Source organism: Periplaneta americana, chromosome 9 (assembly GCF_040183065.1).
Source record: "Periplaneta americana isolate PAMFEO1 chromosome 9, P.americana_PAMFEO1_priV1, whole genome shotgun sequence".
Lineage (NCBI taxonomy): Eukaryota > Metazoa > Arthropoda > Insecta > Blattodea > Blattidae > Periplaneta > Periplaneta americana.
Window position 1 is genome coordinate 48,606,003 of NC_091125.1, and position 25,284 is coordinate 48,631,286.

A 25,284-nucleotide genomic window follows, 5' to 3' on the forward strand; every position below is an offset into this window, starting at 1 on the left:
TGGAATTGACCTTTCTGTATACTTCTCTACAAAAACCTGATCTTCTTGTATGAAGTTTGGTAAGGGAGTATTTACTGAAACTCTTCATATTCCACACTTCAAGTGAATGTTTATGTTTATTTCTTTTCACGTATCGCTGTAAGATACGAAAAGTACTGTATTTGCCATAACAGCTGAAAGATATAGGGTCTATTCGTTGTTTATCTTATCCTGTCCTAAGCAACGTGTGCACAGACCTTGAATTGTAAATACTGAAGCATGTTAAAGGAATAAGTGCCATTTTAACGCATGGGCGAACCCGGTGGCTGCCAGGGGCCTCAAAATGTTAATAATAATAATAATAATAATAATAATAATAATAATAATAATAATAATAATAATCTTTATTAGCCAAAAACATACATACATGTCACAGGCTTTGTCATAGTGGGGTACGCAAACCAAACAAATGTCTCGTGCCTTCAAAAAGTTTGAGCACCACTGTTTTAGAGCAAAACTTTGTTTATTGAACATTAACGTATTTTTGTTGCTGTCTCTGTCCTTCCTGCGTGGACAATATCTCAGTCGCTGACTCAGCTGCATTCGCGTGCACCCTCTGTCTCTCCTCACACACTTCCTTATACAGTAACCATAGACAAACAGTAACTACTGTATATTCTCTATTCTCGTTTAGCTTAAAGCGTGGCTACCAGATTCCTTTCGTAATTTATTGTTCATATCGGAGTATTGTTAAACAATTATATGTAAAGAAGTTTTATTAAAAAATTGTTACAACAATGGAATTTCATCATCAAATGATTTATGCTACACGCTACACAGCATCCGACAGTATTCATTCGACTTTCGAACTTGAGTGATCATGTCAGTGAGTCTACTAAGTTATTAAATTTCATTTTCTGTTTTAACACTCCTTCCTGTTCACTTATAAATAGTAAAGAGTGGTTTTGAAAGTGTTTGTGCTAAGCGAAAGAAAGGTAAAGAACGAGATGAAAGTATTAGGAAAATTCCGAAAATTAAAAAGGGTCAATTTTAATTAATTGGGACGTATGGATTACCCCAGTTGCATCATGTCACTGCAAAGGTAAGAAATAAAGACTTCTTTTTCATACTCCAGATCTCCCATGCATTAAAATAGTACAGTCGACTCCGGTTATAGTGATCAACTGCGGACCAGCATATTTCGTTCACTATATCCGAGGTTTACTAAAACCGTGGTGTCTGTTTTTATACTACTGACGTTGCTATACATGCAGTATTAACCCATTAATGCCCGTAATTCCCTGTGTGAGATTTTTTTCTGTTATGTGATCCTGGAAGAACCTTAATTACTATAATTTTATTTCATTCATGTACCTACAACCAAAAGGTCCATTTTAGGCTGGCAACTTTAGTTGCCACTGGGCACTTGCGTGTCTGATATTTTGTTATTGTGAAATAAATGTATCTTACTTCAATAAAAAGCTTTTGCTTTATTTAGCACTTACAAATTTACACACACTACATAACTTTAGACTATTACTTTACACGCTGTCCATAATTTTTGTGTCAGATATAAGGGAAAAGTCGATTTTATTCAATACCAAATAATCCTTATGCATCAAGAAATGTTCTGAAACACGAATCAGGATGAAGCGCAGCATCACTCTTATTGCAAACGTATTTTGTACAAGAACCACATACATGACATCTTCGATACTCGGATAGACCTTTCTCGACTATATGGCCTTTATCGTCCTTACGCGCTTCATCCAGCACTGCGGAAAATGAAAAGGAGCGACGGATTCCTGGCGAATTTGCTGTACAGCCATATGATTTCAGGAGATGAATGATGCAGTGATGTTTGTATTCAAGAAGAGAGATGTTATTCCCAAATCTACGATACAGAAGCCATCATTGAACACAAGTTACATCCACTGCCCATCGGAAATATGGCTACCACCATTTCTTAGTATGGATTCTGTAACGTAAGTAGAAATAAACTGATCACCAATATCAACACCACCCATGTTGGTATTATACTGCGCTACAGGTCCTGGAACGTTGACAGAAATTTTCTTCCCATCAGCTCTGGAATATCTGCTTGCCTTTCTCATGGGATCAACAGGATGATAGTTTGTGAGAACTGTAACGACACTGTTGTTATTCCATCGGACTACCAGCAAATCGTTGCAAGTAGAGGATGCCATTTCACCTCGGGATACTTTCTTCCAGCTTTTTTTATCAGGCAGATTCATTGAATCAGTGATTCTGTTTTCCCGTAGTGTTCCAATGGCTCCGAGCCTTCTGTTAGTAAGTCCTTGCATCACTCCAACAGTTGTGAAGAGATTATCGAAGTAGAGCTATATTCCTTGCGGTAATTGCACATGAGCAACCAATCCCAAAACAACATTACTTCCTTGGCCAAGACCTGTTTCAGGAAGGCGAGTTGAACTTCCACAATATGGTTCAGCATGAAAGATAAACCCAGATGGATCAGCAGCAACCCACAATTCGAATCCGAAGCGCACAGGCGTTTCGCTTATGAATTGACGTCCATAATATGGAATCATACTTTCATCAATGCTTAAACATTTGCCAGGAGACACCTGTTTGAAGGAAGCGTTCAGTATATGGAAGAGTTGTCTCACTTTATAGAGAGAATCAGGATCATCTAATCCGTCATTATTGGTCAGGTGAAGGAATCTCAGTAGTTCATCAAATCGGTTGCGTCGCATAAATTCTGACACTATTGGCACATGAACATCCGGTTCGCGTCTACAGTAAAGCCTTCTTGATGACAGTTTGTGGTACCCAGACAGAAGTAGAATACCGATTAGAGTAAGAATCTCTTCCCTTGAGGCATTCAAATTATGCATAAGATGCTGAGCCACATATCTATTGGTTTCCATAACTATAAGCTCAAGTAATTCTGTAGAGAAAAAGGTTCTGAGAGCTTCTAAAGGAGATTTTACTGTTTCTCTAAGTAGATCTTCAGCGTTGCGTCGAATATCAGGACTCCTTTCCTTGATTTTGAAGTCTGTCACTTTGCTGTCTTTACTCCATTTCAATTATTTTATAATAAATGTATGAAAGCTCTATACTTACAGTTAGCCTATTTACATAACGATAATACAATAACAGATGAAAATCAGATATATTAGTACCAGATATTACGTAAATAAAAATGTACTACAGCACGGAATCGAACTACGAACTAGTCAGTAGTGAAGAAAAGAATTGCTATAATAAATTGATATTGTGTCATTGTTCGTTTTCAGAGTTAGCAATGATAAATTTTTGAAGAATATAAAGTGAATAAACAAATAATCGTAAGTGCCCACTGGCAACTAAAGTTGCCATACAAATTCAAACCACTCTAATGAAATTGTGATAAGTTGTAAATTAAAAATCTGTTAGTATATTAAAATTGCACATATTGTTATTAGATTTATGTAATTGAAATTGTTGTGCAGCAATTTTTAGATATAATTTTACTTACATTATTGAAGGAATGTGTTGCAGTCCAGAATCTTATGTGTGCACTCATTAATTTCTTCTGTACTGACGACGTAACGAACGGATGCGATAAAACTCAACTCGAACTAGAGGAGGATAGTTGAATCTTTACATCAATTGTTGTGAACAATGAACAAATTTAAAACTGACCAATCAATAAAGCTTTATTGCCTTGGCAACTTTAGTTGCCACTGGGATATAATGGGTGCCGCTTGGGACAGACCACGTTCAATATCAGTAGGCCTACTAATGTTCGCTGTATTTTCCAACTTCCAACACTTTACGCTTCGATATCCTCATGTTCACAGTTCGAAACTTGAATGTAATCTGGCCATGTAGGTAGTAGGCACTGACCGATTTCGCACTTCTTCCCACTAGAGGTATGCTACTGTGTACTCAGCCTTGGAATTTCCCCCGGTTCACTTGCACAAAGATGCGGGAGGGTTGAGGACTATTATACTGTAATACTTCTTGTATTTACTCTTTGGTCATCACTCTACTCCCTTTTACAAAAGAAAACACTTTCTCTTCCTATTCTTCTAATAACCTCTTTTAAAAGAGTCTGAACTAATCCTTTCTTTATCTCTCACTACGTACACTATTCTCTTTAACATGTTTCAGGCTGTACAGGAAGCTGAACAAATCCTTTGCCTTTCAATGCACATAACGAGTAGAAGGTCTGAGATTTTGTTCTGAACATATTCTTGGAAGTTTATAGGAGAAAGGGTTTCCTAAATTACTATTTTGGCCGTTTTAAAAATATATTTTCTTTGAGAAGTTCTAGTTTTAGATTCACTATAACCGAAGCGAAGGTTCACTATAAACGGAAATATTAATGTACTTTTTAATGTATGCGGGTCGGGACCAACGATTTAGGTTCACTATAGCCGAATGTTCACTATAACCGAGTTCACTATATACAAAGATGACTGTACTTATTTCTTTAACATGCTTCAGTATTTACAATTCAAGGTCTGAGCACCAGTTGATTAAGACAGGATGTAAGATAAACTATTTCAGTTCCACTGGCAACAAGACAGATGATACCAGTATTGGAAATTATGTATGACATTCCTGACCCCTCATCTTCGAGTTGGGAATTGCTATGAGAATTTTTCTGATATCGTTTGTGACAAATGCATCTGCAGAACGCTCATTTTCAAGCTGCATATTAATTTTATCAAGACATCGTATGACACAACCAAGCTTAAATAATTTAAATTTAATGATTATTATTGAACATGAAATTTTGGCGGATATAGATTTTGGGAATACAATTTACGATTTTGCCGTAAAGGTCCTGTCTAGACTACAATCTAGCTCTGTTTCAACATGTGGCATGCTAAAGGTGTAATTTAAAATCCCACGGCACACTCATACAATCTAAATCAGCGGTTCCCAACAGGGGGGGGGGGAGATTTTTAGGGTTTTAGAGAAAATGTGTCTACTGAATGTTGATTTGTGGTGCATGTTCTCTGAATGTTAACTCTTGTGGACTCAGTTTTTTTACTAATCTGTTCACTTTTATCTTTCCAACTTCTACGACAATCTTCATTAGTTTCATTTTCTCGCAACAAAAAGCGGTCATTCGTGGCACACCGGCTGAAAATGGCTGCTCTAGAGACTATTAAATAGTGTTTATGAAAAGAGTGTTAATAAATGTGGACTGTGAGTGAAATTTGTCCCTGTGTTCAACATCAAAAGGATGAGTTGTTATTGTTATTTGTTATAATTACTTTTTTATTTTTTACTCAAGGGGATCAATTATTACTTCAGCCGAGGCCCGTATTTCTTGGAAACAGTTCATTGCTGCTAACTCTCTGCCTTGCCATTGGAAATACGTATATTTGCTCTGTTATACCCTGCTACACTTAGAGCGGCAACGAAATCACTGCGCTAATAATTATAAATGATAAAGCTGTCTCTACGCAATAAAGCATTGGTACGTTGTTATCTAGGACTCGAATAGAGCCTAGGTCAAATTATTTCTAGTTAACTACTGTGTCAGCATACAGGAGAATAATCATACATGTTTGACCCAGCTGGCATTACGCCACTTTGAACTGCTGAATTGACTTGGACTGTTACATAACTTAGGCCTACAGTCAAGGTTTTTTTTATTGATTGCAGATACAAATTGACAATCTTTGCATAATTCAAGAGGTGGCATCGTGACTGCAGTAAATGGATAAACTAAACACAGAGTTGGAGAATATCAATATAGAGCATACGAATGTGCACACAGATGTTAAATGACTATTAAGCTTTCATCAGATTTACCTTTATCATTGCAGTGATCTGCTTCTATGTGGTATTCTTACGATTCAAGGTTCGAATCACTTTTTTTAGAGTGTAGGCTTGCGGCCTGAAAACATAATAGAGCATAAAACAGCGATTTCTTCACTTGGCAGCCGTGTTCTTGAAATTTTCGGAATTAAATTTACGTACGTACATACATGTGTAGACCTATGCATGCACACATATAAGCCTACACATTCATTTTTACTTGCGTTAAATTTATCTCCGTCCTTAACTGCCTGTAACAATTTATTGTCTTCATTCTGCAAAGAAAAAGATTTAAGAATTAAGCTGTTAATAGCCTATTATGTTCATAGTTGTAGATAAGTGTTCAGTTAATAGTATCATTATACTGATAGGCCTATAGATAACAAGCAGCTTGAAAAGTATTTAAATATTCTTTTCTGACTGAACAGAGTAACTATTCAAGTGTTTGAGAGCGAGGATGGCATTATAGCATGGATTAAAGGCCTATATCGTAGTGTCCGGGACAATATGAGAAAAAGAAAAAAGAAACTGACACAGAGCGAGAAATAGAGATGTAAATTCTCACAAGGAGTGTCATTCCCAAGATGTCACTGGTAGCTAAGTATCGACTGTTACAGATCCGAGAGAGACATATTTAAAGCAGTAAACAGTGATGTCTGTGACTTATACGTTAAAGCAGTGGTTCCCAACATTATTTGACTGACGATAAACTACTGAACGCCCATGATATCGTGACACACATTTGTTTATAATAATAATAATAATAATAATAATAATAATAATAATAATAATAATAATAACCAGTGCTTTCTTCTGAAGAAAAATGTGGTGAAATTCTGTGTAGAATATTTTATAGCGAACGGGGAGATGATTACTGTTCATTGCACGGGAATTTTGTCGTTTTTAACTCCTTTTCGTCCAACTTAGACTTTCAAGATTTAAGCCGTTCCACCAGAAAAAAAGCAATAATAACAATTTCTAAGTTGTGTCGGACATCCAGTGTTGTAAATAGATCGATGTTAACACGCATTCGAAAATTCTAAAAAGAAAACAAGCAGCTTGAATGACATTAGATAAAAACAAAGGTACAATACCTGTGTGTAAAAAAATCCCAGCCTATTTATACAGGATGTCCGATAAAAGATTTTTATTATCGTTCTTGAAAACTCATCTATTTAAATTAATGTGAAGTTTGCTCTTGGTGAGTTGCATAGAGTTTCTCTATAGGCTACATAGCCTTATGATTGACAGGCCACAAGTAAATCATCTTCAAAATTCAGCAGTCTGTTCCTTTTTTTTAGATTTCGCTATTTTCATGTAGAAAAATGCTGATTCACAAAAGTATGAAAACGGCAGTTCTAAATAATTTTTTAGTTTATTAGGCACCATCGACTGATTTGACAAAACATTTCCGCATATAAGACACTCGGGATTTTGTTTATATTCATCTCCACGCCGCGTAAAACCATATTACAAGTATTCAGCCCTATATTTACGAAACGCAGCACGTGTTTTGTGAATTTTCGCTCATATTATTTGAATCAGTACTGCATAATCTAACCCAGAACTTGATTCAAATTGCTTTTTTTTTTTTTTTTCAAATTAGAAATTTGTTCATGATAACAGTATTGTACCTTTTGTACCTGTCATGATCTTATCTTCCTACTAGTATACAGGGTGTTTAAAAATACTAGGCATAATTTCAGGTATGTATTTCCCACATGTAGACAATCAAAATAGTTCATTACAACATGTGTCCGGAAATGCTTCATTTCCGAGTTATGGCCTTCACAACATTGAAATTCACCGGAACGTTTTTCTTTCCGCAGGTCGTTGTCATTACAGAAGATGTTGAAAATGTCCACCTCCTGCTTGAATACAGACCTCACATCGATGTCTCATTGACCTGCGAACACGATCCCAAACTCCAGGAGTATTGCGTATGTCCTCAGAACATGCGACAATTCGATTCCGAAGGGGTTCCAAATCAGGCACCGGAGACGAATAAACCAATGATTTTAAATGGTCCCACAAGTAGAAATCGAGAGGGTTCAGATCAGGTGAGCGTGGAGGACAAGCAATTGGGCCACCTCTACCTGTCCATCGATCAGGAAACCTTCGATCCAAGTACCGGCGAGCCGTACGACTGAAGTGTGTAGGAGCGCCATCATGCAAGAAGTGAATGTGTTGACGATTGATCAATGGAGTGTCTTTTAAAACATGAGCTATGGTGCTTTCCAGGAAGTTTGTGTACGCCTACCCCGTAAGTCTGTTTACAAGTACAACTAATCGATCACCAATGATACCGGCCCACATGTTGAGGGAGAACCGCACCTGGTCATGAGATGGAACAGTTGCACGTGGGTTTTCATACGCCCATACATGCTGATTGTGGAAATTTGTTATGCCATCTCGTGTGAACTGTGCTTCATCTGTAAATAATACTATGGCAGGAAAGTTCGGATTTACACCACACTGCTGCAAGAACCACTTACAGAACCTAACTCGTGCAGGGTAGTCTGCTGGTGACAGCGCCTGTACACGTTGTAAATGATAAGGATACAATTGGTACTCTTTCAACAGTCTCCAGACAGTCGTATGAGGAACATTGACTTGCAACGCTACCCTTCGTATGCTGATAAAAGGACTCATGTTCACAGCCTCCAGAATCTCCTCCTGTACTTCTGGAGTTGTAGATCTTGGTCGTCCCCTTCCCAAACCAGGAGAATTAAATTTTCCATACTCGCACAGACGGTAATGGAGACGTACAAATGTCTTCCGATCTGGACGTTGTCGCTGTGGGTACTTCTCCTGGTACAAACGACGAGCCAGCGCAGTATTGCCGTCCGCCTTACCGTACATGAAGTGTATCTCTGCCAGCTCTTGATTTGAATACATGTCGCACAATCTAACGCCTACACAACACTGAATGTAACCTTCGCCTCGGAATGAACTGTCAGAGTGCCCTCTTAATGTCTCCTTTGACGGCAACGACCTGCGGAAAGAAAAACGTCCGGTGAATTTCAATGTTGTGAAGGCCATAACTCGGAAATAAAGCATTTCCGGACACATGTTGTAATGAACTATTTTGATTGTCTACATGTGGGAAATACATACCTGAAATTATGCCCCGTATTTTTTAAACACTCTGTATACATAGGATATATATATATATATATATATATATATATAGATTAAATAAATAAATAAATAAATAAATAAATAAAATCCAAATAAAACACTTTTGATCAAATAATCACACTATCACCCGTTCACACGTATATACTGAAACTAACCAATATGTTCTCACTATTCTAAACTCTGTTTTTATTAAGTGGAAAGAGTAAACGAATTACAAAACATTGTTGCAATAGTTGACGTTTCATTGGTAAAGTCTGTCTCAAAATAAAATGTACCATATCAAAGACTTCGTTGTAAATAAAAAATGTGATGTAAAGAGACTTTCTGGATGGCATAAAATGTATTTTTCTGTTCCATTATTCCGCGACACACATGAGGCTGCGCGACACTCCGTTTGGGAACCCCTGCGTTAAAGAGTAAGAAAAATGTAGACTCCCAGTAATAGGCTAAATGGAATTAACAGTAGTTGGAAAACTTATTTTTATTTGACAGCTGCATATATCGAACAGTCCACCACTGTGGACCAACGGTTAGTATGCCTGACCGTAAAACGAGCGAGCCCGGTTCAAATCCTGGTTTGGGAAAGTTACCTGGTTGAGGTTTTTTCCAGGGTTTTCCCTCAACCCATTAAGAGCAAATGCTGGCTAACTTTCGGCGCTGGACTTTGGACTTATTTCGCCGGCATTATCACTTTCATATCATTCAGACGCTAGATAACCACAGCAGTTGATAAAGCGTCGTGAAATAACGTACTAAAAATGCATCGAATAAGATATACATTTTCTTTAGACCAAAGATTATGCACAGACATATAAAATAGAAACGGATAAGTTTAAAACCGTAATGGGAAATACAGTGACAGGAGTGTTAGGTGCAAGACACAAGAAGAGCAGATAGGGAGATCTACATGCATATGTATGGAAAACGTAAAGAAGTCATTTCAGAGATGAAGCTACATTTTATATGGAATATCTGATAGGGTACCTAATGTTGTATGTATATTTAGTCAGCAGTCCAAAGACTGGTTGGAACTCGTGACACCAATAAGGCATCACTCATGAGGTAACTAAGCCAGAAGATAATGGGATAGGAGAGCCAATGCCTTTCCCCCCATTACATACATCGTTGACTAGTAACATAGTTCACTAATCAGACTACTGTACCTAAAGCCTATGGATAAAAAGATAGGCCCGTGTGCAGACTTTGAAAATTGAGAAGTTCGTTTCCTGATAGGAACAACATCATTCCGCAACTTCTTTTATTTTCCAGGTATTAGACTTATTATTATTAGATTACTAATATCGTCTCCTGCAAGGCGTAAGTGCCATTTTACCGAAAATGAGTTATGGCACTTAGAATAAATTTCGCAGCACTGCACATCGACTGTAAAAGCTTCGTGAGCACCAACAGTTTTTTTTTCCCTCTGCTAAGTTGGTTTAAACTTTGACCATCGTATTCACTGCCATGTTGAATGAGTATCGTAACTGAACAATTTTTCTCTTGAAATTATTCATGTCTGCTTCATAGGGAGCTTTACCTGAAAGCTAGATTTGCATAAGTATCGTAACTGCCTCTCCTGTGAAGTTAGCAAGCAAAATGGTGCTTACGATACTCTGCGTGGGATGATCTTAAGCATATTACTATATTACATCATTTTTTAGAGGATGCTGTTTCATTTTATGTCCTAAAATTCTTTTGAAGCTGATGTGGACGAAGGGCTTAAATCACAAATATCCATCTCCTTGTGGTCGGCCTTGAAAATATATCAAGAATAGATGCGGGGGGAAAAGAATGAAGATTTGTTAGAAATATTTATCATGAAAGCATTTTCCAGTATACAGGGTGTTTCCGAGGTGCTGTTACAAACTTTCAGGGATGATGGCGAAGGGCACATGTATCAATTTGAGATAAGGAACCCTGGTCCGGAAATGACAGAGTCGAAAGTTACAAGCAAAAATAATTCTGTGGAAATTAAATAATTTTATTCCTCTGTACACCTTATTTATGTGTATTTATCTGTACATCTTACATATACTGTATTCATCTGACGTTGTTTACGTTGTCTACTTACAGTATTCGATTCAGGACAGGAAACTACACTAAAGCAATGCAGATAGCGTAATGGACATGGTCGGTCCTGACATGCATGTCTATAGACAGCAATGTATGTGTACAAGTTGCAGTGTCCAGTCGATCAGTCTTAGTGAAATGGAGGAGTACACGAGAGTGGAATAAGCAGACCTGATTTTCGAATACGGATGAGCCAATGGGAACAGTAGGCAAGCTCACAGATTGTATCGTGGCAAGTATTCACGTAGGAGACATCCGGCCCATACCATCTTTCCACGACTGTTCCAAAGGTTAAGGGAAGGAGGGCACGTGTGGTGCCAAATTACAATTCCATTTCCACACAACTATTTTTGCTTATAACTTTCGACTCAGTCATTTCCGGACCAGGGTTCCTGATCTCAAATTGATACTTATGCCCTCGCCATCATCCCTGAAAGTTTGTAACACCACCTCAGAAACAGCCTGTATAAAATGTACATCGGTAACGAAAGTACAAAAGTAATCAAAAAGTACGGTACGGTAATCGTCGTCATCTTCCTATCAGAGGATTTAGGTAGAGTGGCGTGTTCCGCTCTCATGCCATGTTTTCTTCCGTCTTCCTATTCTTCTTTGGTCTGTTTCTCGGTAGTTGATGATTTGTTTAGGCCAGCCCGGGGCATAAAAAGGAAGGGAAAAGAAAATGAAGAAACCCCGCTCATATCCTTTTCGCTTACACCTCTTTAGAAACAAACACAACATACTGTAGTAAGGCACTGTGCATCATTGGTGGATTTTAGGCAACCAGTGAGGTCCGGAAGTTCGTAAAAGCCTAGATCAGCCGTGGCGAAAATGTGACTCGCGAGCACATTGTGGCTCGCAATGATAGCTGTGCATTTCTTTTGCTTCCTACCTCCCCCAACCCCCACCCTCTCACTCACTGGAGTCAAACTCCGTTCCATTTGTATTTGTCTCTGATCTGCGAGTGGCGTATCGTCGCAATGTCTCTCTCGAAACCATATACCGCTACAAAAACGAAAGTTTCAAGTAGGATGGGAGGACGCATTTTTTTGCTGCCAATATGATGAGAATATTAAATGTATAATTTGTTCACAAGTATTACGAGGAAAACGGTTGTATAACATAAAACGGCATTATACTACATATCACTCATGAAACATTAAAATGTTGTGTTGTTATTATTATTATTATTATTATTATTATTATTATTATCATCATTGTTATCATCATCATCAACAACATCTCTATACGTCGATCCTTTTTCAGCAGATGTATGAATAATGCGGTTAGATCTTCAATTTAAACTCACAGATTTACAACGTAATGTTGCAATGAAAGCTAGATGTTGAACTTTTCAAATCTTTGCCAAAGCTTCGTTCTTTCGCTTGCTCTGTTGGAGCCATGTTCGCTACAACTTACGTTTGTGAAAAATTATTTTCAACAATGAAAATAGTAAAAACCAAATTTAGATCACGACTGACAGATAAATACCTTCGTGATCAACTACGACTGGCAGTAAGTGACATAATTCCTGATTTTGAAACTCTGTCGCAGAGACATTCTGAAGACAGTTAATAGGTTGTGATAATGTGTCCTATGTTTTTTTGTTCGTTTCTTTCTTCATTGTACGTATTAAACATTAGTTTGTAACCTTATATTGTATAAAATTAGGGGAGAGTCGGGTAGTATTGGACATCAGGTAGTATCGGACAGTGCGTTTTTTTCATCTACCACCATTTGGTAGTACCTGAATGACATGGTTACGTTTCTCTATGCGACATCACAGAAACGTAACCATGTCAATCAGGTACTATCATCGTGTGGTAGATGAAAGAAACTCACTGTCCGATATTACCCGATGTCCGATATTACCCGATGTCCGATACTACCCGACTCTCCCCTATACTTAAGTGCTTGATGTAAGGAAAATGAAAATCCGTTAATAAGTCAGACAGTTGCTTCACTTCCCCTTCGGGTGTCCGCCTCCCTCCACAGGTGCTATGCACGTTGCAGGTTGCACAGTAACTCTGCGCACGATCACATTTTCGCCACGGCTGGCCTAGATCATTAGGGTAAAAGGTATGATGCCTGCCGTATACAATTTATCACTGAGCGAAGTTTATCTTCCTGTCTACTCGTATCGGTCCGAAACATAACTGTCTCAGCCAGAGAAAGTGGAGTGGGGAGTCTACTGTCATTCGATTGAGGTATTAACGCCCAGGCCTGTTTAGGTAATTTTGAATTTCTGATTCTGCGAACATGCTCGATACATTTTATTCTGTAATTATTGATATGCCTGTGTTATAACATGGGGTAATTTTTTTTTTTTTTTTTAACTATTCTGAAGCTTTTTTGTGTATCGAATAATGTAAATCCGGAAGTTTTTCTCATGAAACGCTTTTCTGAGGCTTGGATTCTTTGTAAATGTTGTTTTAGGGGCCATGTTTCATTTCCAAATAATAAAGTTGGTTAATTTTCACTCTCATTAAACTCATCGATTCACAGTGGGTCTCCTCTTATTTCTTCTTGAAGGAATATTCTACGCCTGTCTGCAGTTTCCTGTTGGCCACTTATATTCATTGAAATGCCATTTCTATAATGCACAGTATTCTGTGGCTGTAGAGTTAAGAAGTAACTAAAGGTTCACCTTTGCTTTTTATTCTAGGCATCTGTTATGCAGAATTTGCAGCAAGAGTTCCTAAAGCTGGGTCTGCTTACATATATAGTTACGTATGTGTGGGAGAATTCGTGGCATTTGTAATTGGATGGAACTTGATTCTAGAATATGTTATAGGTAAGTGAAATAACATGAATAGTTTTTTTTTATGTATCAAGGGTAACAAATTTGCTAACCCGAGGGCCTAGGGTCCGAGGTTTTGTAAGTTGCCCGAGGTGTATTAATTATTAATAATTCCCGAGTTGCATACAATAATTTATATCTTACTTCTTTACTAGAAAAAGAAATAAATATTAATATAGCACATTAACTTGATGAATGTGTGTCAATTTTTATACGTCAGACTCAACAATGAAGTTACTAATGAAATGGTAACTAGAGAGTTTATTAACAAACTCATTTTCAAAAGTTGTGTAAATTGAAAAAAAATATTCTCTTGCAATTGTTTGAATCCATGTAATTTTTATTTCAATCCCGCTAAAGATTAATTCATGTTTCATTTTATTCATTTCTGAATGTTGTATTTTGTTCAGTTTCAGAAATTGTGTAAGTTGAAAACATTACTCTCTTGCAATAATATGTAACCCTGGCAAACTTTATAGGCCGTGGGTATATTATAAATCCCTAATTCCCGCGCGGCCATAATGTACTTCTTTATCTCGTATTTAAGGAATAAAACTAACTTACTATAATGTATAAGTAAGACATAATAGTATATTGCGATACAAGTATGTTAAGTGCATTATGACAGAATCGAGGAAACAGTTTGAAAAAATGGGCGAAGCCTCCCCCCCCCCCCCCTCCTCCAGTTTTCGAGATTCTGTTAAGCACTTAGCGCATGTGTATCACACATTAATTTTTGGACGATCGTCATTTAAATACATATGTTTTCTATTTTAAATATTGCATAAATTGGTTTGATATGTAAAATTTTTCCCTACAAGAAAGTTATGAAAGTCGTTGCCAAGGCAGTAAACAGAAACAAATGGAGCCTTCATTTAGAAAAATATATATTTTCATATCTTCTTTTAGACTTTTCCGGTATTAATTTAGCGCAACCGATCCTCTATGCTTCTTCAATCTCTTTATCCATTAAATTCTCTACTAATTCTTTTGCCATAATCATTAAATGATTACAGAACTTCTAATTAAACATATACAGGGTGAGTCGGGAGGATAGGTACATGGTTTGAGGGGTGATAATATTGGTGATTGTGTTATTCTTCCTTTCCCTCCACTCCCCAAGTATGGCTTCTAAATTTATTGATGAAGTATTCTCCTATGATTGTGACTGTGTTATAGAGAGTATTTTAAACCGTGCTTTAGGATCACGTACATTTAGTAAGAAAAGTAATATTATTTTGAATGACAGACCAACTCCTGAATTAAAAGACTTGAAGATTAAACAAACATAAACAAGAAACTTGCAATTTTAATCTAGAGTAAAAAACACAAATCAACACTTCTAGCTATGCCTAAAAACCATTCAATTTAATTTTGAATTGTGATAAAGTCCGGCAGTCCCTGACATCATTAGGTAAGGCAAGGTATTTCTACAATGTAGGAGGATGAGTTCTGTGATGAGGGATAGAAAGAAGTGCTCGATGTCGGTTTCGAAGAGTTGTAAGAAATTGAAAGCACTGTGGTTGTGCGGTAGTGCAAAATTATTACGACTCTTTTGCCGGCTGTGTTTACTTTTTTCAAGTGAAAAGAAAAACGTCTGGACCAAATATGGTATCAAGAATATGGATAGTTTCTGTGTGCTATGTGTGCGTCATGAAAATTCTAAAAATCATGTTGGATCCGTTGTTTCTCTAGCACGTTTTGGCAAAACGAGAATAGACTTTTAATTAAGCAAGGCATTTAAAAATCAACAGAAAAATAAAATGAAGTTGTGAAAAGAAACAGAAATGTAAAGTATCGTTTAATAAGTGCAGTGTGTTACTTGACCAAGAACTTCCGTTTAGGGGAGAACGTTAGTAGAACGCTCGAAATAAATTCATCCTCTCCTTGACTGTGGTATCATTTTCGAACCAGTGGCGTATACTGGTTAAAGGGTTTGGGCTACCGCTGACCCTATTATTACACAAAATATATCTAACAATTACTTTAATTTTAATTACTATGGTAAAACTAATAATACAAAATTATTACATTATGTTATATTATAAACTTTTTCTTTTGTAATTTCCTTGGGCTACCGCCGGTAGCCACGCCACTGCTTTATAGAACTCTTAGCTATGTCTCTATCCTTCTTCCTCGGTTTACTAGAATACTGCCATCACATATCTAATTATACACTGCTCAAAAATAGTCTAAGAAACAAGTACAGTACATTATTTGCTTCAGTTTATTATTCATAGCAGTGAAATGGATATTACTTTATCTAAGAAATAAATTACGTTGACTAACAAACAAATCATGTAAATTTAAAGTATTATTTATATTTTTATCTCGAAAACTAAACAATAACTGAAATGCTGCATGTTGAGTAAAATGTTAGAAACATTTTGACAGGAAAAAATGCAATAATTCCATACCGGTACAGATTGAAATGAATCCAGTTATTAGTAACGAGTATGACCTCTTCGTGCATTTAACACTGCTTGGCATCAGCTCGGCATGCTTGAAATCAGATGTTCAATGTCTTCTTGCAGAAATTATTCCAATCCTGAATTAGAGCAGTCTGGAAGTTTCCAGCGTTCTCTATATTCTCCATACGTGGTGTTACAGCCCTCTGAAGTTGACCCCATGCATATTCTATGAGATTAAGATCCGGGGACTGTGCAGACCAAGGCAGTATAGAAATCTCCCCTTGCTGAAACCATTCACAAACCGCTCGAGTAATATGAACACAGACATTATCATGCATAAGAATGAAACTTTCTCCTAGGGCATTAGCAAATGGTCTCACAATTGGTTGCAGAACAGAATTTAAGTACCTACACATTATGATTCATTGTCCCTTCCAGGAAAACGAGCCGTCTTCTGTCCATCATTACTCCTGCCCACACCATGGCCACACTACCTCCGTAGCTATGGACTTCCTGAACATGACGAAGTCTTTCTGCTGACCCAGGTTGACGCCAAATCCTGATACACCTTCCACTGGAGTGAAAGCAGAATCTAGACTCATCAGAAAACATAACTTGAGTCCATAACCGCAATTGGACATGTTCTTCTGCCCATGTTAGACTTGCTGCTTGCAGTAGCAGACGGTGGGTTTGAAAGTTGAGGAGGCCAAGACGTGAATCATGAGAATATAAAAATATAAGGCCTGTGACGTACCTCATTACCAAGCACAGAATTTATACATTTTAAGAAACTAAAATTAGGTTTTCCAATTTATGTTTTAGGATTTTAAATCTTAAGTTTAGAAATTTATATGATTTTACGGTAAAAAAAATACAAATAAACAACATACTGTTAATATATTACAACGGCTTGGTAAAGATTGCCACTCTTTGGGACACTTTAAGTCCTAACCTACGAATTAGGTCTTTTTAGGTCATATTACATTTAAGAATGTTACTCTTTGCTACATAAAACGAACAAGAAAAACAATATTTCGAGAGTAACGAGATAGCAACAAAATTGATTCGAACCTAAGAATCTGGGGCTTGCTCATTACTATTACATAGTCTAATTTTACAGCAAATTAACTGGACGTTCCTCTTTCTTCGCAGACCGATAAAATAGGTCACAACATACTGAACAACTGCTACTAGAAGAAGCTAGAGGCAAATCTGCATTTGTTTCTAAACTCTTGATATATTTAAAATACTGTATAAGTAAATGATCTCGTAACACAAAAGAATAAAATAACAAGAACACCCGCAAACAAGAGAAAATCTAACAACATAAATGAAAACTTTTACGCAGGGAGAGAAAACTAACAACACGTGACTCAATTTTCTAAAACCAAGAAGAGAGAAAGAGAGAGAGCTTCCAATACAGCCGAAACCAGCCGTGACTATAAGCAGTACAGTTGTCAGCGGTGGGTAGGACGTCTCCAAATCGGCTCCCTTCGCGCGTTCTAGTCAAGTTTAAAAACTCTTCTAACCAGCTATCTTATTGGTTGAACTGCTGTTGTCATGGTTACTGGGGAGTAGTGTCATGTAGCTGTCTCCTCTCTCCCGCTCTCGCATAGACACTGCAGGCTGCTAGATGTCGACTATACAGGTTACAGCGCTATCTGTTATTTTTCGGTACAAATTATTTGTACTATCTATAGTATAACGAGTGGGCATCACCAACTGGATGTGGTCGACTTGATGTCGTAGTGAATAGTAAAATTAATATAAAAGGAAAAAGTTCGTCATTTGCTATAACTTTTCTGTGATCTTAATTCAGCTGGAATTAATATTGACATATTGTGTTCTGGTAAAATATTAGGGGAGGCACGGCCTCCCTTGCCTCCCCTGAAAATCCGCCGCTGGCTGCTTGATTGTTTCTTCGAGAAGAGTGATGGTTCATGAAGTCGGTTTCTTATAATCTGGTCACTTACAACAACTCCATGAACGTTCTGGAGGACAGATACAACTTGCCTGGCAGTGATAATCCGCTGACACTTAGTGTGCAGAACCAGAAATCAATCCTGCCGTCCTCTTGTTTTCCTTCCTCGGTCTTGATGACGTACCTTAACCTCACCTGCATCTTGATAACGTAGCCATAATCGGTTAATAACACTTCGTGATGTGTTCAACACTTGAGCAACACGAGCCTGGCTTTGACCACCTTCTATCATTCCATCAGCTCTGAGCATTTCAGAAGTTGTGAAATGACGACATTCCATGGTCAAATAAAATTACCGGTACTTCATATGATTCCAGTAAGAAAACAAGAAGATATCTTAAAAATGTTATATTTAAGAACCAAGCATAAAGACCTTCAACAGTATAATATCTATAAAAATCTATAAAATAAACAATTAACTATTCAAAATGTTGTCATGGCAACGCCAAGGAGTAAGTACCGTATTTTATTGATGTCATAATCAGAAATATAGCATAAAATACACAAGAAATGTGGTACAATTCTAAAATTGTCCCTTAGACTTTTTTGAGCAGTGTATTTCTATAACTATCTAATATCGGTACTATACAATTCTGATTTATCACTCAATTAACATCTCATTCATTTTCAACTTCGCTTTTTAACTTTATACATTCGTTTGAATAAACTGTTCGTTACATTAATTTTGTTTTTATTGTACTTTTCCACTTAGTGTCACAGTTTCATCACAGTCTAGTATATACAGTCACGAAGCTCAATACATAGTAAATATGCATCCATAGATAGTTGCTAACCACTAGGATCGCTAATATTGCCTCATTACAGACAATGCGAAATAGTACCGGTACAGTATTGTTTCTAGCACCCTCACAACTCAAGCTTCGTGACTGTATATACTAGATTGTGGTTTCATATTATACAGTATGTACAGTTGGTCTTATAAGTATTCGTCTATCCGACCTATTGATAAAAAAGTTAATAAAGAAAGCACTAAATACAAACATTAAAACTCGTAAAAATTATCAATTAAAGTTTAATAAACGCTTAACATAATGCAGCCAGAATAAGCTTTGTATCATTTCATAATTATTAAATCAAAATCATTTTAAAAAATATTCCATGATATAGTGTCACATGAGGGTCCTCCTTGTTTACTATACAGTGCATTAGTTCATGATGTACTAGTCTGTGAGTCAGACAGTAATACATGCAGTGTCTGTAAGTAAACAGAGTCTAAATGATGAAGGCAAGGATCTTTGTTGAACGCGAATGAATTATTCAACTACATGAAGAAGGGAATGCTCAAAGAGAAATTGCCAATAAAACAGGAATACCTTGAACAACTATAGCCAGTATCATTAAGAGATATAGGACTTCATCATCTGTAATAAATACACCAAGAACAGGACGATGAAGGAAGCTGACAGGGCGTGAAGAAAGAAACATTGTGAGGACTGTGCAGAAAAACCCTCATATTTCTGGCCCTATACATCGATCGGAGATATTATCTTCAACTGATAAGAACATCAGCACCGAAACAGTTAGACTGTGTATATAAAGCTGGTTTGAATGGATGTATAAGCCGGAAATAGCCATGGGTAAGTAAAGTGAATCATAAGAAGAGGTTTGAGTTTGCAAAGTACTATTAGCAAGCCACACCTTAGTTTTGAAAACAAGTATTATTTGCTGATGAGTGTAATTTTCCCCTTATTTGATTCCTCTGACAAGCAGCAGGTATGGAGAAAGAAGAACGAGGAACTCCAATCTAAGAATCTACAGTCTTCAATAAAACATGGCGAGGATACATAATGATATGGAAGTGCATATTGGAGACTGGGGTAGGTGAATACCATGAAATGGCTACAACTATGAATAAGATGAAGTATTTAAACATCGTAAAACAGCATGTGACGCCAAGTGTGCAAAAATTAGGCATCGATGGTGACTTCTTTTTTCACACACTGCTTGGGTTGTTAAGGAATGTCTGCTACGGAGTATGCAGTACACCTCATGTGCTACATACTCCTCCCCAGTCTTTGGATTTAAATGCGATAGAGCACTTATGGACGGAACTTAAGTAAAAAATGAGCAAAAGGCAGGTTGCAAGTACATACAAAAATAATAATAATAATAATAATAATAATAATAATAATAATAATAATAATAATAATAATAATAATGCGTGGCGCTACAGCCCATGAAGGGCCAAGATCGATGAGCCGGCTGCTGTCCTCACGGCCACATGTTGAAGCAGAGGTCGACGATCATCCAACCAGAATGGAGGTATCGTGTGATTAGCACGATGAGCCCCCAGCCATTATAGCTGGTTTGCGTAACCGGATTTTGCTACCTATCGTAGCTCCCCAAGTGAATCACGATGCTGGGTGGGCACCAGTCCCATACACTGGCCGAAGTTTCATGCGAAAATTTCTTCCACCATGAGGAAACCAGTGCGCAAGTATATACAGTTGTAGACAATGCTTTGCTGAAGAATGGAACACAATAGAACCAAAAGTGACACAAAACCCTGTGCAATCTAATATAAGAAGACTTCAAGCAATCATTGCTTCCAAAGGATAGTCCACAGAGTACTGATATGCAGTTAAAGGCTTGTGAATTCATTGTTTATTGTAGTGGACGATTACTTTTGTGATACTGCTTTTTCCAAGGAAATGTTGTTTCATTTGTTTTTCATAGGCCACTGTTTAAGAGATATTTATTATGTTGTCATGTCTTAATATGCTAATCAATGCAGATTTTAATTTCAAAATGCACTGTTTTTAACTTCCATATTTTTCACTTTCCTTTTCATTGCATGTAGTGACCAGACGAATAGTTTTGAAACCAACTGTATATCCATTTTCCATGATCCTCACTAAGTAGGCCTACTGGTACTAGTACCTAACTGTCCTTTTCCTTTCATAAGTTCATAACATCTACTTAAAATAATGATAATAAAACTTTGTTATTGAATAGTGCATAACAGAAAGTGTGTGTTCTCATCATCATCGTCCTCTTTCTCCTCTTCCTCCTCCTCCTCCTCCTCCTCCTCCTCCTCCTCATCATCATCATCATCATTATTAATATTTGCATGATGATTTGTTACATCTGCACTAACAATTACAATAAATGCATATTATGTTGATATAATTTAATAAATATTTTGTCTTTGTGTGTAGTTTTTTCTTTCCTTTTCTTTGTAGGCACTGCCAGTGTGGCTCGAGGTCTCAGTAGTTATATTGACAAGCTGATTGACAATGTGATGCAAAATAAAATGAAAGAACTGATGCCCATGAATATTGATTTTCTTTCTAAATATCCTGACTTTTTCTCATTTGGAGTTATTCTGCTACTAACAGGTGAGTGTATGTAAAGCACGAAGTAAAGGAATGTCCGAAAATAGTGAAGTAGTATACAATTCGTAATGTTATATCATGTTGAGGAGAAAGGAAACTTCAGTAATCAAATATTTTTGTCTGGTAAAAAGAATGACATATTAAAACAATATAATTTGAAAATGTAGGCTACTTGTGAGTATGGTATACATTTATTTCTCACATCACTTATGTGGTACGAATTAAAAGTAATAGTTTATGCCGGAAAAGATAATGGCTTAATGTATGATACTGTATTGATTGATCATTGGAGATTGCGGATGATCTCAGTGTGTGAGTGACATATTTCTTCGTTTTTTATAATCTCTTAGGATAAACAGCAAAACAAATGTCTTCTTATCTGTCAAATAATACTCATTCTCTTATTTAAGTTACATTGGAAATTCTGGAATCATTAATACGGTATTGGTAGTTAAATAATACGGTATCCATATTTAAAAATATTAAACACAATATTTTGTAAAACGTAATAAATCCATCTGTTAATATTAGGACTGAAGTAGTTACTGAATTAACTTGTGGATAATTCTGAAGTTTCGTAAACCTTTGTTTAATATGTAATTTTCACTTTATAATATGTGTGCCATAAAGAAATCATAATGAACTGGAGATGTTCAGAATCACAACACTGGTCAATCTATTGTATTATATCGACGTTAATTAACTTTGTATATTTATGAATTGTTTACGCTTCTTTGACAGGTATTCTCTCCATTGGTGTGAAAGAGTCTACAATTTTAAACAATATATTCACTGCAGTGAATCTACTTACAGTTTTAACTGTTATAATTGCAGGAGCACTAAAATGTAAGTTGTGTTTATATTTTAATTTACCTATTTGTGTTTAAAAGGATATAAATCACAAATTTTCATTTAGATCTGAATCACTACAATGTACTGGTACCATGTTTTCTATATCAAGCGGATATTAGCAGTTTAACTAAGAATTTGTAAACTGATCTATAACTATGTAGTGATGTAATATTAAATTTGCCTGTTTGGAAACCTTAGTCTGTCGAAAGCTTTTATTTAATGTTCTTTTCGTATACATGTGGTAACTAGTAACATTCAATATCATAAATATCAGGTGCATAACTTATTTGGCAGAAGTTGGTGTAATTAAAAGACGTAAATCATTGTCTTGAAATCAATCTTTTTAAGACAAGGATTATTGTATTTATTAAATAGCATAATCAGATTTCACTTTCCTCGCTGTTTTCCAGTATTTTGATAACAATGTTATATTTTTACATTGATAAGTACTGGTACCGGTAATCAATATTAAAGTTTATATGGTACGGTACACGAAAACTCTCATCCAAAAGGATATATTTTCCGAGTGTTAAATTCCTGTGAGTTCACAAGTGAAATTTGTGGTGAACAAAGACAGTGTTAGGGGCAGTTTTCTCGGGACAATCCCGTGTTCCCTGTCAATCTACCATTTCTAAAATTCACTATAATCTACAAAAGAAATAGATGGACAACTGCAACAGTTACCCATTCCGTGTAAGAAATACTCACAAACATATTCCAAAGAATTTATGGATAAGACACACACACGCACACCCGCACGCACACACACACAGAGTTTATAATTAGTATATATAAAAGAAAGTTGTGGAATAATATTTGTGATCAAGATTGCGCAACTTTGGTTTGTGTGGAAAAATCCGGAAAACTGAAGTCTTCACAAAAATTGTTTAAAATTCTACTATTTTATAATACTCCGTACGAGGTTAAAATTGAATATGATCCTGTGTGGTTAATGCTGGGGAAATTATTACCAGTAATAAAATTGTAACAAAATTACATACCGGTACTTAACATACAACTAAAAGGATAATATCGAAGTTATGAACTATATATATAGGCTATACAGAGCGACCCATATTTATATTCAACTCTTTATTGCACTATAGCAGCGTAAGCAGTCGAGTTAAGTGACCCATTCCACCTCTAAAATGTACTGTGTTCTATACCATTTGAAGCACAAATGAAGCTTTAATTTGCAGAGTCCCTACTGACATGGATTCAAGAGGAACCAGACATTTTGCAACACATTTTATGGTCGGATGAGGCCGTATTCCTTGTTGGCGGTTTTGTCAATCCCCATAACTGCCATTACTGAGCACACAGGGAAACAAATCCAGATTTTACGATTATATATTATATAAATGAAAATTATAGTCAAGGCTTTCGGTCACTATGTGCTGTGGCATTCGTGATGGTACATTTGTCGGCCTGTACATCCTCCATGAAACAATGAATTCCGAGAGATACAGTATGTGGACATGCTGAAAAATGTTGTCCTTCCCATCATATCTGTCTGGGATGATGCTGACGTTGTGCATTTCATGTGTGATGGTGCACCGCCCCATTTTGCATTGATAACATGGTAATGGCTTACCAATATGTTTCGTGGATGGGTCATCAGGTGCCATGGGAATATCGAGATTTAACACTGTTGGACATTTTACTGTGAAATACCTTAAAGAAAAGGTATACGCCAGGAAACCTTGGGATGTGTTTACTTTAGAAGTGGTAATTCGAGAGGAGTGTGGTCAGGTGCCAAATGATATGTTTGTGAGGGCAGTACACAACGTTCAGCCACGTCTGGAAAAATGTGCAGCAAATGCTGATGCTTATATTAAATTTTAAGTAATTCTAATTACTGTACTACTCTTTCATTCTAATTTGATACTCTCACGTAATGCCATTTATGTGTAATAAATAGATGAAAAGTTGGATACAAATATGAATCGCTCTGTATATTACTGTATATAAATTTCGCTTTGAACTGCATGTTTAGACTATATTACTTATACTGCATTTTACTTCTCAGAACAGCAATCTTTAACACACTTAAAATTATTAATAGGGAAATGACGACATGTAAATCAGTAATAATTGAGAATATTTTTCTCAAGAAAGAATTATCAGGAAATGCTTTCACATGGAAAAATATTTCTTTAATTATTTTACAATATTACAGGTTCTAGTTATGTGTTATAATGATATACTTTTCTACAATAATTATTCTTATGTTAAAGACACTAGTGTCATGAATGTCGTGCACTTTAGAGAGTTTTTGTCTTATGTCATTTACACATGAGTAAATAGGAACTGAAGAAATACAATAAGTTTTAATTCAGTGAAATTCATAACCTAATAAAATATTTTTTAGGTGATATCAGTAACTGGAATATACCAAAATCAAAAATTCCAGCTGAAGTGGCTGATAAAGCAGGTGAAGGGGGTTTCATGCCTTTTGGAGTGTCTGGCATAATGGCAGGCGCAGCCAAGTGCTTCTACGGTTTTGTAGGCTTCGACTGTGTGGCAACAACAGGTACCAGTATTATTAGCACTACAAAGTTCATAAAGCAGTTTAAGTACCAGCATGAAATTCGTCATCACTATATTCGTATTATATCATAATCAATCTTCTTAATGTATTCAGCAGGATGCTGATAACATAAAGTCAACTGTAGTCATATGTAGCCCTTAACTAGAGTTTCTTCTTCTACCATGCAGTTCAGTCTGTTAGCTACTAAAGAGATTACTCATTTGTGCGTAATGTAGTGCAAGCTATTGTGGTCTTTTCTAATTGTTTGAGAACACTGAAGGGGTATTCATTCATGCATAGTGTAGTGCAATCTATTGTGTGTTTCTTTTCATAATTGTTTGAGGATAGCATATTGCAGCGAGTTT

The 25,284-nt window shown here is 36.4% G+C and overlaps 1 protein-coding gene across 3 annotated transcripts in view; it reads left to right on the forward strand.

Annotated features, from left to right (window-relative positions):
- The window catches only part of slif (cationic amino acid transporter slimfast), a 136,760-nt gene that overhangs the window by 78,657 nt on the left and 32,819 nt on the right, over positions 1-25,284 (forward strand). For all 3 annotated transcript variants that reach the window (XM_069834658.1, XM_069834657.1, XM_069834659.1), the window contains 4 exons: positions 13,655-13,783; positions 21,385-21,540; positions 22,279-22,383; positions 24,761-24,922. In XM_069834658.1, the coding sequence (XP_069690759.1) occupies positions 13,655-13,783; positions 21,385-21,540; positions 22,279-22,383; positions 24,761-24,922 (552 nt within the window). The remainder of the gene's footprint in view (positions 1-13,654; positions 13,784-21,384; positions 21,541-22,278; positions 22,384-24,760; positions 24,923-25,284) is intronic.